Source organism: Megalops cyprinoides, chromosome 1 (genome assembly GCF_013368585.1).
Source record: "Megalops cyprinoides isolate fMegCyp1 chromosome 1, fMegCyp1.pri, whole genome shotgun sequence".
Taxonomy (NCBI): domain Eukaryota; kingdom Metazoa; phylum Chordata; class Actinopteri; order Elopiformes; family Megalopidae; genus Megalops; species Megalops cyprinoides.
In genome coordinates this window covers 58763462-58779942 of record NC_050583.1, presented here as the reverse complement: position 1 = coordinate 58779942, position 16481 = coordinate 58763462, and the positions used below count along the sequence as shown (strand labels likewise).

Sequence of the window (16481 nt, the reverse complement as noted above, 5' to 3'; positions counted from 1 at the left end):
TTCCTCCTCCTATTCCTTATGATTGTTTAATGTGGCATTTTTTAATTCCGCATTACACAATCAGAAATCCTCCACATCCAATTATAAATTAAAAATAACATTAACTCCAGGTCTTGCTCCAGATACTTTGTGCTCTTGACAACAGGTCCAAGATGAGCCACATTGTAATCGCAACTGTTCAATTTTGCTTCTACCTATGTAACTTACATTCCTAAGTGAAGCTACATGTACATGTGAAGCTATTTCAGCCAGTAGGGCATCTGCAAAGACAAATAACCACCACCTGCATTTCAAACTAAGGTAGCTGCTGAGCTACCTACTGTAATAAACAAAACTCTAAATTTAATCTCTGCAATACAATCTTAATGTCCAAAAAGAATATATTTGTGGTACTATCATTACAATTTTATGAATTGCATTGTGTGGTACTGTATGTTCACTGACAGAAGCTTTCAAGATTAGGCCTCATAATCCCAACATCAATAACTTTCAGCCAGTTGCACGTGTACAATACTTAAATGCATTTGTAATTGGTTGAGGGTTCACCAGTAGAATCTAGAGAGTATACTAGCATGCTGTATTCTCAGTAATAGCTAATGTACCTACTTACCTAGCATGCTATCTAGCTAATTAGTTATAACACTATTTAATAGACTCAGAGAGTATTTACTTCTTTAACTCATATTGGCTATATTAATATTAGCTAGCTACATCACATCTATATTTCAGTGCTTGTTCTGAGCCCAGTTTCCCAAATTGCTGTTTGCTACCGTACTCCTAATCATGAGCTATCTATTTAGTTAACTATCCACCTAGTTAAGATATACTTAAAGATATTCATGTTTCAACTCCATGTTTTGAAATGATGACAAACTTGCTTTAACATACAAATCAGAACCATGCTTTTCATTTACTTACATATATTTATAAACACTACAATGGTATGTAGCTAGTTAACTACAATAAAGTCTCTATACAAATATACAACATATCCTACAATATAACATACACAATACACACAACTTATTCCTTTTTTTTTTTACCACAGGCCAAAGTGTCCAAACATTTGCAGCACAAAGCACTGCTTTACTCTGCTGCTCATAAACTACCCCCAGGTGCTAGCTAACTACCTAATTAGTATACTTGCCACTTCAAGATGATGAATAAAGTTTCATTCATTATACATGTAATTTTATATCATTCCCATGATAAATACTGTAGCCCACAAGGCTATTGAAAGGACATATTTTGATATTTTTACAAATCTAGTATGCCTTTTGAATCATGTCTGAACTATACTGAAAATATGATTTTCAGGTCAAAATGCACATTTTTGAAAGTAGTGTTTATTGCCATGAGAGAGATCTCTATTACTTATAGATGAATTTATATTATATATTAACAATATATTTACCTCTGATTTTATTATTTTTCTCTACTATTGTTCTGATCCATTTATGTAACAGGTCAGGTCAGAGGCAGGTAATAGGAAATTGAGTCATCACTCACACCGAAGCGCTGTATTTACATCAGAGGAAACATCATCTGCTATTTACACACTTGTTAATCTAACTACAAAAACACATGCCCCAGTGGTCATGGTATGTCCCTCACTTTACACCCTCTGTACTGGGCAAAACATTAATGTTATCATGATGGAAAAATGCTATAACAACGTTTTTGCTAATTGACATCAAGACAACAAAAGCACAAGTATCATATTTTTCTCCACGAAAATCAGATGGACATCAATGTACTATTGAAGTGCATTTCCAAACAGACCACACCACAGAGAAGCTACCCAGCTGTTGCCACTGCCACCCACACACAAGTGCTAGGAGACACACTAAGATATGTAGCTTTCACTGCACTACTTCCATTTTATTATCTCTTTGCCTTTATTAACACTGCAAAATGCCAGTTTTGGTATAATCAATTGCAATACATATCAATAGTATAAGGCTAAGACCATGTAAATCCAGCCATTAAAAAAATCATGCATGCTGTGGCCATAATGACCTGGTTATAGGTATGGATGTCTCAAAAGATGTGCTATAATTCAAATTGTCTAATAATTCTCATTTTCTACAGCTGTATTTCTTTGTAAGTACCAATGGATATTGTCTTTTGGAAATCATATTTAATGCTGTGGGATAGCGTAGTAAGGATAAACATCATTGTTTGTTATTTCATTTTCAATTATATGAATTACAATGGAACATAATCGTCTCTATACAAAGTCCTCCGTAGCAATCCTCATTTAATTTCACTGTTTTAAGATGGAGAACATTTTCTACAATAGTAATACATGAGGTCTAAAGTAGTCCAGCTGAACAAGGCTGGCAATAGTGAAAGCCCTTTTTTTACTGAAAATTGCTTCCATGGAGGAACAACACATTTAAATACGCAGGAGAAATATATTTACAACCTGGTTTGTGTATGCAGTTATCAGAGACCTTTCCTCAGGAAAAATACTGCTGTTGCGAAACTTGTCAACTTTTTACCACTGAGTTACTCCAGATGCTTCAGCTTGCAGATTTGCCAAACATGTCATCAATAGAGCAGCAGATTCAGCTCTGGAGCTCATATGGCATTTCAAAAGACATATTCAAAGCCTTTGCTAAGTGATAAATAAAATACAATTACACAAATAAATTACATACATCCAATGCACAATACTAATATACAAAGACTGAAAGCGGTTTATTGTGAGCTGAATGAGTATGTTGAATTTTTCATATGCATGCTACTCCAAAGGATCCCAAACATTCCGATGTCCACTTGATGAGTGAAAACACTTTTTGTGACCCATCCAGTATTACAATGTAGCCTGACATTTGTTCAAATATTGAATTGATTATTATTATTGCAGAAATAAATGTCAAAGTATTACATGCTAGCCAGTGCAGTTTTTAGCTTGTTTAGTGTAAATGTCAACGGGGTATAACGTGTATCTTGCAACCCAATTGCAACCCCCTCTCACAACCCACAGGCTGAGATCCATTTATCTACCCCATTAATTCAGAATTTAAGGGTACAGAAAGGCATTCAAAAACACAGTTCTGATGGCTGCACAATTATTGATTAATCATTCACTTGATTCAACGCAGATCATGTGATAAAATAAATTAATTAATTAATCAATTTCATTAAGTTAAATGTAAGAGAAACAAAAGTAGCCTGCTGGAAATATGTTTTATCTATTCTATTCTATCATTTTATTTTTATCATTTTAGGCTTCTTTGTGCACTATGCAAGCTAACAAATGCTCGGTCATCATGCTTTGTCACAATAATCCCTGTAAAAGATGCCTAATGTGTGTCAAAATACTGATGAATTAGAAAATGCATTAATTTATTGAAATAAAGAGTTTTTTTTGCAAATACATTCCACCCCCACTCAATTACTCAATGAAAGAAGGTATTGAATGGGCGTATTTATAGCCTAGGCTTCATAATCAACATAATGTGCATTTTGCAATGTTAGATAAATTGTATAACACTTCACTAACATTAGCAACAGCTAACAAAGTTTGCGGGCTGTCAAGGTACAGTATGTCAAGTTATCTCCTAACGGTATGTAACTGAGCATGATTGGGATGCTGGAGAATCTGCTGTTTTTGTAATGGATCTTTTCAAAGTAAGCTCAATTAAATTAACATAGCTAGCCAATATTACTATTAGCTCATGTAAAAAAAAGAAAATCACAAAAGTAACGGTTTAATCAGGCCTTGTTGCATACAAATGTGTCAGTACTTCGGCCCCCTAGCTGCTGTTGTGGTGTTTCTCCCTGTCTGTCAGCGTTGTCCATGTACTTTTGTTTACTGTTCCCATGTGTTCCTGCCCTGCCCCGCTCTTGGCCCTGTCCCTGCCCACCTGATTACCTGATCACCTCCACCTGCCTGCCTGCCCACCTGCATCCTATCTCCTCGTCAGCCCCAGCCCTTTATATTCCCTGCTTGTCTCTGTCTTGTTGCCAGTTTGTCTTGGTTTTTGTCTGTTTTGTACTTGCCTGACTGTTGTTGTTGCTTTTGGTACCAACTTCTGACCTCGTCTCTGCCTGCTGCCCTGCCTTGATTGCCTGATTGGCCTGCCTACCTGGTTTACCCAGCCTGTTTCTGTTTTTTGATCCCTGCTCTGCCTTAGGACTGCCTGCCTGGTTTTGACCCTGCCTGTTCTGCCATCACTCTTTTGTCCAATGATTCCAATAAACCGCTTGGAACCTGAGTACGTGTGGTCTGTGTCTGATCTAGCTTATCTATCTACATATGTGTCTGAGTCCGTGCCTGAGCCCTGACACATATGTAGATAGATAAGCTAGATCCTAAAACTTGTGGTCCTGATCCTGTTTGGCACTGACACTTAACATTAAAATGTACATCTTGTATATTGCTCAGGAAAAGAATGTGTTGGATGTAAATTACAATACATTATTGGCATTTAGCAGACATTCTTATCCAGAGTAACTTACATTGGTTATAGTTTTTTTTAACAATGTCATCCATTTATATAGCTGGATATTCACTGAGGCAGTAAGTGCCCAAGTGGGGAATTGAACCAGCACCCTTTTGTTTTTAAAAGTCCTGCTCCTTAACCACTATGCATCTGTTAAGTGACTAAACGTAATTGTAACTAGAATAAAGATCACTTAACATTATATAAGCTGGACAGCAGTACAACACCTTTTTTATCATGAACCATCAGGCTGAGTTCTTCTCCCATGAATGTATTGATTGGTTTAGACTGATTTTCAAGGTACATCATATTAAATCATTACAACTATATATATTGATGCTATTACATTAATACTACTTACATTATTAAATACAACTAAGTCATTTAACAATGCCTGAATTGAATCTTTTCTGTTAAAGCACTGCATTTTTCTGCAATGAAATGCAGTTACAAGTAAATACTCTTGCACAGGTTTAGCAAAATTTATATTTTACTGCCTACATTCACACCTGTGACTGAAAGTCAGTAAATCAACAGATTGGTTACATCCCTATTCCAGATGAAGTATTCTCCTTATTAGCATTGAATATCTTATATAGAATGGCATAATTGCATAAAAAACATTAATGTACTTTTTAAATAATGTTACTCGCTCTCATAATATTAAAGTAGTACTAGAAAAGTAGGAAAAACATCTAAAACCAATCTTGTATGACCAGTGCTTCACAATTACAACACCAGACACCTCAGACTCAGAGCTGACAATGATGAGTATCTACCTCTAGCCCTGCCCCATCCAAAATTACTCATGTAACACTCCACTAACCTTGATATTATATTAACATGTCAACATATAAAAACAGCAGAATTCAGGATTTATAAGCATTTTCAATAATATTCATAGCACACATGCTAAAATATTACCTGATAAAAGTATATATTTTTGCTATGATGTTTAACACCTAACCTAATTTCAAAAATGTAAACTCTGCCTTTTTAATTTAACTTTGTTACCAAAATATGGTAAAATATACAAAAGAAATCACAGCCTGTCATATAGTATGACATTTTTTAAGTATGCAAAAATGTCATTTTTTTCATACCAGAAAAGATCCCTGCAATAGATTAACGCTTATGCAAGAATCTTATTACTTCATCTGTTATAGCAAGGGGGGATAGAGGGTGGAGGTAAAGCAGGATGAGGATACAGTGATATATTTATACTTTTATTGTTTAAGCTTGGTTAATGTGCATTTTGCATATTTACAACAGAATAACACCTCCCAAAGTGGCTGAATCTTCCTTTTTCTATGGAAAAAGTTACTTTATTCTTGGTTCTGCCAAAGAATATTTATTCAGCATGGCAAACATTGTGCCACTCTCCATGCAAATTATCAAGGATACAGGAAAAAAAATACACAATTCTAATATATTTGCTATAATGAAAATTTCAGAAGAAGCAAGCATAACTTAGTTTACAGTATTTTTACAGTGGCGCTAGCTAAAGTTTAGGTGCACTGACTAGCTAGGATATCTGACTCATTAGCAAATGCAATTTATATGTTTTAGCTATCACTGCCAATCTTATTAGACACATCACATATCATATGTAGCAAGCCCGAAAGAAAATACGACTAGCTATGCTATGTAAAACTCTTAGCAGGCAAGGTAATATTCTTAATTAGTAAGCTAACTAGTTTGTGTTTGGAGACACTATAAGTTAGCCATCCGCTATGCAGTACACTGATTACTACTAGCTAATGGCAATGGCTAATAGTAATGGCAAAACACAAGAGTGGTTAAGCAGTTAACATTAACGTGTATATATATTAACAAATTATTTAATTTTAAAACAAATACATAGTTAACATAATTATTAATGTAGGTAATTAGTCAGCTATAGCCATTTATTGCAGTATTGTGACTTTTCTATCATCTTTCTACCCCATTGATTTTCTTCTGTGAAGAAAATCAATGCATGTGCTAAAACTCAACTCTATATGAAAATATTTCTCTTTTAAAATATTATGGTTTCAGTAAGAAACTTCACTTGCTAAGGAGAAACTATGTAAAACTATTAAGACGATGTTAGAATTCTTGGCATCAGCTCTTTCACACACATCTATAACTATATCCCAAACCACCCCACCACCACCTGGTTACCATCCACTGCTAGCAAACAAAATTATGATTGTTACGTTATCCACAGGTGTAATATTATAAATAACATATAATTTAGCTAGCTGGATAATATAGCAAGCTAGTTAGTTATTTCAGACAACTGCAACTACACTTCACATTACAAGTAACCCAGCACACTACAGTGGAAGATGGGTTCATTTCACTGATGCCATCCAGGCAACCTGTACCTGCAAATGCCTGTCAAGTAAAAGGTGCCCGAGAGTAGTAAGACAAGCAACCTCTTTCAACATAATGTACCCCTATCGCTGGCAGAAGAAAGTCACTTTGTTCTGGCACTGTGGGATTCTCATCATCATTATGTGATGACATGGCTAGTATCGAGCCCAAGTCATAGACCTCAGAATGTGCTGAAGGCAAGCACCTTAACTGTTGAGCTACACTGGAGTCTTTTAGTTTTAACCAGTTAGCTACTTATATAACATGGACCCTAGATAAATAACCTGCTGGCTAGCCAGCTCACTATAATGGCTGGTGCTTATGTGCTCCTGTGCCCACCAAGGTAGTCCAGCCAAGTAGCTTCTTATTCCCATAAGAAGACATTTATGCAAAATCTTACACTTGATGTGTTTATATATACATTATACATTTCATTTATAATGGTGGCAAAAAAAACATTAACAGTCCATATGCTATTCACATTTGTTTCCCTGTCTGTTTAAGTCACTGAAACCAGGTCAAGGGTTTGAGGTTACAATACTTATTTCAACATCACTAAAATAATTAAATTTGTAGATTCCCAGTGTGAGATAATCTTTGAAGAGTATTTTTATGTATGAATATTCTTCTGCGTACACATTTTTATGTATGTATTTTCCTGCGTTTATCAAGTTTAGTCTGCTATGTTCTACTAATTACACTGCTATGCTAAAACTTTACAAAACAAGAAATATCGATATATAACAAGACAGAATAATCGAAAATGGTATTCATATACTCTGCTACCTCCAGACATGAACAATAGTTCAAGTACAAAAAAAAAGCTTAAACAGTGTATATATTTATTTAGGATCATACTGTGCATGGTTACTATGTATTATGTATGATCAGCTTCAGCTTCCTCAACAGTGAATGCCATAGTGTACATAACCCTCAAAAGACCTGTAGCAAGCATACTATGGATTATTTCTTGACCAAACTCATTTCTGTTTCTTTACATTTAATGAATTGTGTTATGTTAGTGCTTCTTCCTTAACCTCTTGAAATGGTAGACATATGTCTAACTAAGCTCCATTTAAGCTAGACTATAGAATTGGAAGTTGTGCACCACTAATTGCAATCACATACATGTATCACTGGGGAGAAAAAGTTCAGTGGATTTGAGGACATGTTCTCTCAACACCGGATTGCATATCCCAATGCAGATATTCAGGCCAAACATAACAGTTCATCAATCTTTTTTCACTGACAGGAAAACAGCCCCAAACAAAAGGGTGCTAATGGCTTTTTTTTGCAATCCTCATACCCTTTAACTGACATGATGAAAGCAATTCGTGACCAAGAACCTGTTTTGAGTAGTTTAAGCAGTAACACTGTGCCAGCTGCTGGACTTCAATGCAAATAAGGCAATCTTAGTGCTGATGTAGAGCTGAAGTCGGGAAGTGGGTGGAGGCTCACAATAAGGAGAAAGACATTAAGAGAGAGAGAGAGAGAGAAAAAAAAATACCAGGCTCTGTTTACAACATTAAGACACAAAGAACAAGGACATGTGGGCAAGCAGGCCACAAACAATCGAGGGCTGCGTTAAGAAAGTTGAGGCATCCAGACATTCAGGGTGTGGGGCTGACTGAAGATCAGGGCCAAATATATGGAAAGCAGTGATGGGAAATGGATTGGTAGAAGCAGACAAGACATTGGCTTTTTCTCTGGGAAATTGCATATGCATGCAAAAGCCACCAGACCTCAAGAGACAAAGAACGTGCAGGAACTCATGTAAACAGAAAACTGACAAAGATACTGTACATCATGAATTAACTGTAAGACCAAATGAATTAATGCCCTACAAAATTCAGTCCCAGATCCAATCGAACCAAAATGTCCTAAACTTTTGAGTAATCTATTTAAGAATGTGTTCATATTGAATTCATTTGAATTTGGCCATTTCCCGACATTATTGAAAAAAGAAAATCTCACGTAAGAAACTAACAAAAATAACATTTGTTTTAATTTGAAATTCAAAGGTACAAGCCAAGCCTAATATAATTAGATTATTAGATTATATGATTAGATTAGATAATTAGATTAGATTGAATCTGGGTCTAAAAAAAGATACAAATCAAAATTTGAATATAGATAATAATAAATGTATTTCTTTCTTATTATTATCGCCTATGGATTCTATGATGTTAGTGGCTACAGTAGCTTTTACCCCTCCCAAATTGTCCTTAATTTTGACTGAAAAGTATGTTTTTTATTCTTTCTTACAGAAAATATTGTGTTCATCACCATGACTGGAAAATTAATCTTGTAATGACAAATGTTACATTTGTCAAAATGAACTGGTCAAAGTTAAGAACAACCCTCAAAATGGGAGGACTGAGGTGTTGCCATGTATTTAAAACCTTTTGTTTAGAAATTTTCTTAAGTGTTAAGTCTCTTGCCGTCCATGGGCAAAAGAAAGGTGTCACACTAACTAAGAGATTTGCCATATGGGACATTAAAAATAAATCTGAAAATATCATTGCATTGTAGTGGATTTCAGCACACATGTGATCAAACAACATGATATATAGGAAATAGAATAAATTAACAACTAAAGCACAGAGAACAGCAACTATTCATGAAAGCTATAGTTTCACATGAAATTAAAATGCAACACTAGGATGTATTAAATCAAAAAAGCACAATGATGGCTTATACACAAACATACAGCAGCAGCATGACATGTGCCTTTTTTCATGGCCAAGGTCTCCAGTCACTGTGTGACTTGTTCAATGCTGAAGTCTGACATCACAGTTAACAAAGAACATGTTTCTGTGGGGTCAGAGTCTACCCCCCCTTCCAAAAGGGACTCAGGTCACACAACCACACCTCGTTTTAGTTTTGACTTACTTTCTGCCTCGTGTCGAGTTATAACTCCCTCCGTATTTCTTCCGATTAAGGATGAGAGCAGCAATTTCGGGCACGTAGCGAGCAAACATGGCCTACATGCATGAAACAGAAAGAGAAGACGGCATGCAGAGAGTGTGTTCTACTGCGGCCCAGGCAGCAGAGCCTCATGGAATACTTACTTTCTTCCATTAACCGCACTATAGGAACCACCATATTTCTTGCGGTTTCCTATTAATTCTATGATTTCAGGGACGTAGCTGGCAAACATGGCCTAAGGAGAAGATAGGAGACAGAAGAAAAGACTAAAAAAGATAGGCCAAAGAAGGAGAGTGGGTCATTTTTAAGATATATCCGTAAGATCTGAAAAAACAAAAGTATGAGATCGATTAGGAAAAATCTTTTTTTTTTTTTTTTTGTCAAATATATATTCAAAATAGGAAAAAACTGGGGAAATATAAAGTGTCAAAACAGGTTTGCATCTAGGATAGCTTAAATAAAAAATAATAATACTAAAATATTGAATTGCTGCCGATTGGAGGGTGTAATCTGAAAAATCCATTTTTTTATGAGAAAAAGCCCCAGTTTTTACAGATATGGGTTTGGAAAAAAAAGTAGATTAAAAAATTCTCACAGCTGACCTCATGTCATGCTGTGACAGAAAAAAATATTTTAAAGTGATGAAGAGGAGAAAAAAAACCTATGTGCCATGTTTTGTCCAACAAACACTTGTGTCAGGTTGATTTGAATAGAGCAGCCTGATGGTGCACAGCTGCAAAATGCATTAAGACTCATTAGGATTTCTGTAAAATGAGCTGGATGCATTTTGCAAACTTCGAAGCCTGATAAAAACTCTAATGAAAGCTATGCTTTGCCTCCTGTCTGCTCCAATGGTAATCTCACTCCACTTTCCAACGCAAATACAATGTTCTTTGAGGAATGGATAGCAACGGCCTATTGTAGATTGCCCCAAGTTATTTCCAAACACAATATTTAATCATGACATTAATGTGATTTAGGCTCATGATTTACAGCATTTCTATGCTAAAGTAATTAATTGTGCTCCAGATAAAAATGTGCAATAATAATATCAGGCAATTAACTGACGTTAACAAGAAAGACTTGTGTGTTCTCCAAAACTAAAAAATCATAAAATGCCTTTGCTATGGCAACCGTATGGTATGACACATCGCTAGTTTGTAAGCGCTTGCCTTGCCTAAGATGGATTCAATTAAAATGCTCCAAAACATAGTTTTGTTGTTTTCCTTGACTGCTATTTTAGTTTCATCCTCACAAGAGCCCTATAGTGCTTTGAGGCCTGGAGGCTACTACTTGTCCCTGTGACTGCCAGGCTGGGCTATGGTACATCTGCCCGTCACTGTGTTTGTTGGAATTTGGGAAAGGGACACAGAAGGGTGGGGTCTCCTGAAACCGCATACTGCTTTAAAGAAATAGCAACAATATTATGCAACATTCATATTCCATTTCTTTAATGCTAGCTGTAACTGACATTACAACAGAAAATCTCTTTAAGTATTGTGCATAACATAGGCCTTGCACACTGAGCACTACATTTACATTTAAGTCTAGTAACTGTAAAATAATTTAGTTACATTAAACATATGGCAACAGAGAATTAAGAGTAACAGTTCTTTAACGTATTACACTGTGAAACTGAATTTACTTAACAGTGATTACAAACACACCTTGGATGTTTCCCTGAAAAATTATCACTAGTTCACCCAACTATTCATTTACACCAGTACACTAGCAGAAGGTTGGAATTGTTCAGATTCTTCACAACTATTAAATAAGCATCAGAAAATGAGAGCATGTTTATGGTTGCAATTACAGAGGACATAGATATTTTTACAAGGCTGATGCTTTAGAGTCTTTTTGTTTTCAGAGAAGAACCCCAGGTGTTTACTAAGTAGATGGACTTGATATTTTATGAGTGGTAGCATGTGGGTTGTCGTTTTTTGACTTGGGAATCCATGATTGAAGGTGTGACAATGTGGATGGATAGAGAGAAGTTGGAGGGAAATAATAAACTGATTTTTACCAAACCACCGAGGATGAAGAAGACCATGAAAAGGCGCCCAAGGGTGGTTTTTGCATAAACGTCTCCGTACCCCACAGTGGACATTGTGACCATGAGTAAATAGACACATTCCCAGTAGGAAAGTGCTTGGGAATTTTGGAAGTTTTCCCAAGGGTCCCCTGAGTTTTCCACCTGGAATAGATGTCAAAATACATTACAGTACATTCGCCATAAAAAAAAAAATTGTTGTGGGAAAAATGTGGTTTGGATAATTTCTTCAGTGTATGTGAATCATCTTCACCATTCTGAGTGTTATTGTAAAATCTTATTACTGCTGTACCTTAACATACTACAGTGCCTTCTCACCTAATGGTTATGCTACCATCTAGTGGCAGTTTTCTATACACCAAAAAGTTCACTGCAACTATTGACATTTTATGAAATATGTTACGTTTTTGCATGTTTTCAATGAACAAAACCGAAAGTACTTGCTTACCACACACACTTGGGAATTTTACATATTGCCCACATGTACATCTGGATGTTTACTGCTATCCCTGATGAAGCAACACTCCACTTGGGAGAAGATCCCTCAGCCTACCTTAGCCGAACTGGTCACTCTACCTTACCTAAAGCCCTACAGTGCTGGCCAGTAGTGCTCTATGGCTCTACAGCAAAGATGCACCTTTTCACAAGAGTACAATTTGATGTACATTTTGTGCAGATATTTGGTTATAACAATGACTTACCAAATGAATGAAACCTGCTGCTGTTAGCCATGTACTGATGAAGATGGAACACAGGTTCACAAGCTTGATGGAATTGCTGTTGAAAAAATGAACAAGATCAATGAAATCCAAATCCAATATCAATGAAATACCCCAATGAAAAAAGCAGAATTGATAAATTGATCTTTTCCAGAGTAAAATACTTTTGAACAGCACGTGTCAAAATGGCAGATTTCCAGATAAGAGTTGTCCAAAGCTTAATTGCAAGGTGCTAAAATGTTTGTATATTGTGCAATATTTCTTATTACTCATTTAAACTTCAAGCTTTGGTTAAACACTGGAACTCATCATGGGTGTGATACTGACTGTTAAAAATAATAACATAGTATTCTAAATAATTAAAATGGATTGGTTTGAGAACTAACTGCAGGCCATCATTTTATTATGAACATAAATTGGATTTGCTGCCTTTTTGGCATTTTTTATTGTGGCTGAGCAAAGGATTTTCTTTTCATCGTATCCCCAGGGATGGAGGTCACTCAGCCACATAAAACTTATCATAAAATAGCAGAAACTAAAAACTAGCCTACTAAACACCTAAATGAACTACCTCAGTAGCAAAGAGATTTCAAACATCTTGGTGATTAGGTAAACACTGGGCTTTCATTATTGTTTGCTTTTCTTCTCCCATTTTTTGTACACCTTCATTAAGCTTTGGCACACAGTACATGTATTTAAATTCAAGATTTATTACAACAGAGACCCATGTCATGCGTGACTGATTGAATATTTTCACATACATTTGCAGTTTCTCTTCCATTTCATTCATGTGTTGAGGACTCTCTCTGTCCTTACCAGCAGACTAAATTGAGTAAAGGATTATTCTGAAACATTTTGTTGAGCTATAAGCTCTTCCTGACATCTGTGCTAAAGCTTTAATTCTAAGCAGCAGGAAAACGGGTGGAGGTTATGTGCAGAGCTTTCAAAAAGAAAGCACATGAATTAAAAAATGAAAAATTATTTCAATTTTTGTATATTTATATAATTAATGGGGTATTTTAGTGGATCTAACGATTGAGATGTGTGAATCAATTGGTTATTTTTTAATGTTATATTAGGGATGAGGCGAGCTCTTCAATTCAAACCCAGAAAGTGTAGGATGTTTGAGCAAAAGATCCAACTATAGATGTCCATTACAACTTTCCTTCTTAGATGAGAAAGTCAGACTTAAATGACCAATCTATCACATACTGCCTCCTTTACAAGAATGGCACACGTGTTATGAGGTACTACATCTTTATAGTATTGGTAATGTAAAAAGGTAATATCATGTAATCATCAATAAAAACACATGGCCAAGAAGGGTTCAGGTTAGTCGTAAGAACTTTCTTGTTCATGATTACACATTGTTAATCTAGAAATCTAATAATTAAGAACAATTTTACAATGCAAACAGAGCAAACAAAAGTAAAATGTGCACAGTCGCCATAGTCTGGCAAGGTTTTTTATGCCATTAGATTATGAGAGTAAGGCTGGAAAACCAGGGACTGCAACCAGAAATTCTCATACATGCAGATTCAGATGTGAACAATTGGGGAGAAACTTATTGTAGCTACATGGTAACTACTTCAGTAACACAAGTAGTTTGTTATTCTTCAACTAAACTATAACTAATATGTAATATTAACATTTTTTATGCAATTAATCACCACTTTTTATTTCAGTGCTCTCCTCATTCGGATACCAATATTTTCCTTTTTTTCCTCTGAGTTCTTCATTTTCAGGTTTTGCCAGTATCCCTTTATGGCATAAGAAGCCATAGTAAACGAAGTGAATTACAGTTCACCTTTATGTTTTTTTTTTCTGCACCACTATAAACATATCAATATTTCCAATAAACTGTGTTGATCCATTTTGCATAAACAACATTAATGTGTGCACAACTGGTTCTCCATTATGGTGCTGATTAAATTTATATTGCTAATTAATGACATCAACATATCATATTCTGCTTTGTATATAGTTTCCTAGATTTTATGCCATATATCTATGAAGAAAGTTGGCTGCATACAACAAAATTGAATAAAATAAACATTAACTTACCTTGTTTTTAAGATATTCAAAAACTGTAAAATTTCTGAGAACTGTATCAATCTTAAGGCCCTCAAAAACCTTAAACCTGTATGAAAGAAAACAAATGAACAATTAACCATTTTTTCCTCTCTGGATTCCATTCCATCTGAAAATTATGGATACAGGGAGCAACTATTTCAACAACAAATTATCCGCATCTTAACAAAATATCATACCTTTGAAATGCTCATCCATCTTTAAGAATTTGATTGCTTTCATCAGTATTGGAAAAAAAATTCACAGCCCCACTCAGAAATAAGATTCACAAAACTATTTAAAATGGGAAAGAAAAACCAACAACAAAAACAGCCTCAAATAAAAATAATAATAATAATACAATTACTCTAAGTAAGCTTCTAAACAGATCAAATACTTTGTCTTGAGTGAATCGTCATGATAAGTAGAGGCTGCTTCTATCAGGCAAATGATTTCATTTTGGGGCTATAAGAATGAAACTGCGAGAGATGAAAACCTGGATTAAAGGGCACGCAGGTGGGGGGATCTGATTGAATGGGTAACTCTCATGACGTGAAAAATCTGTAACCATTTCAAAACCATCACATCATGAAACTGCCCTGGGTTCAAGGGCAACCTTGTGCAAGGCCAAGGACAGCAGAACCTGCACGCTGTCATGCTGCCCTCCCAGGCCAGACACAGCTCGCTGTGATTCCCATAACTGCATGTAGATCTCACACTTACGTTACTCAGCATCTTAACCAGGCACAATGTGACAATTCAGAGGTGAAATTATAAAGCAGCAATACATTATAAGCAGTCTTTCAAAAACACAAATGCAAGTACTTGTGGCCCCCTCTGGTAGTATCAGACCATCATGGGAAAAACACATCAACACCGCGCCAATGTACAGATAGCTAGGTACATTTCCACATCATGTGCTTTGCAGAAGTTTTCAAGCTTTACCGAATTATAACAACACTCTTAACAAGTTGCCTCTTCTATTCCACTCTTATAGCAAAACTTCTATTTGCTGATCTTACAAGCCACTGTGAATGCCCACATGTCTAAGATCATTCAGTAATAAACTGGTTTTACAGCCCAAATATGTTCAGTCCCAAAGTACATAAACAAAAAGCATTTCATTTTTAGTGAACGTTATACACACGCAAAAATTAGTATGGATCAAATCTGGAAATGTGGGTAGCATGCAAATTTACAATATGACGCCTCCAAACCTCTGCACAATGTCAATATTATTCATGGGAGTATTTGAGAATGGAAAGATTTGATGACACAATAAAACCTCGTCTGTCAAATAACAGGTTACATAACACCAAATTTGTTCCTGTCCAGATTAGTCTGTGTCCTGCAGGGTCCATCTATGATTACTTTTGGCTCTCTGACAAGGACAGGTACTTTCTGTTGAGGAGAGGAAGCCATCATAGCCTCAGAAAATGATCAAAGAGACATATACTTGTATCATTCAGGGAATCTCACAGCTATAGTGTCTGTACATTTCTGAAAGTGAAACAAAAGCCATTGAAACATAATGAAAATCTTCAACATGAAAACGTAAAAGCAATACTGTCCCTGGCACAAGTGCCTTAAAACCATCCAGACAACCAACATTTAGCTTAACTGTTCAATACTGAACTATTTGTTAAGTCCAAAGATCTTTTTTACTGCTGAAGCAAAAGACAGAAAATCAATGACTGTTCCCTCCAGGTCTCAGAAATTAAATAACCCTTTTCTAATTTTGTTTAAAATGTCATTTTGTCATCAGTAATTTTTTGCCAGCTTCCCAAATACTGCACACACCAACACTACCACAAGTTAAATCCATCTTGTACATATGGCTAGACAGCAAAGAAGTAGCTACAGTTTGCAAACAAATGCTTGAGTCTTCTGGCACAAAGTCCT

At 35.7% G+C, this 16481-nt stretch overlaps 1 protein-coding gene across 12 annotated transcripts in view; it reads right to left on the bottom strand.

Annotated features, from left to right (window-relative positions):
* The window catches only part of LOC118776356 (calcium-activated potassium channel subunit alpha-1), a 198286-nt gene that overhangs the window by 60143 nt on the left and 121662 nt on the right, over positions 1-16481 (bottom strand). For all 12 annotated transcript variants that reach the window (XM_036526673.1, XM_036526681.1, XM_036526698.1 and 9 more), the window contains exons 6-9: positions 14574-14649; positions 12492-12567; positions 11764-11934; positions 9884-9975 (exon numbers count right to left, since the gene is read on the bottom strand). In XM_036526673.1, the coding sequence (XP_036382566.1) occupies positions 9884-9975; positions 11764-11934; positions 12492-12567; positions 14574-14649 (415 nt within the window). The remainder of the gene's footprint in view (positions 1-9883; positions 9976-11763; positions 11935-12491; positions 12568-14573; positions 14650-16481) is intronic.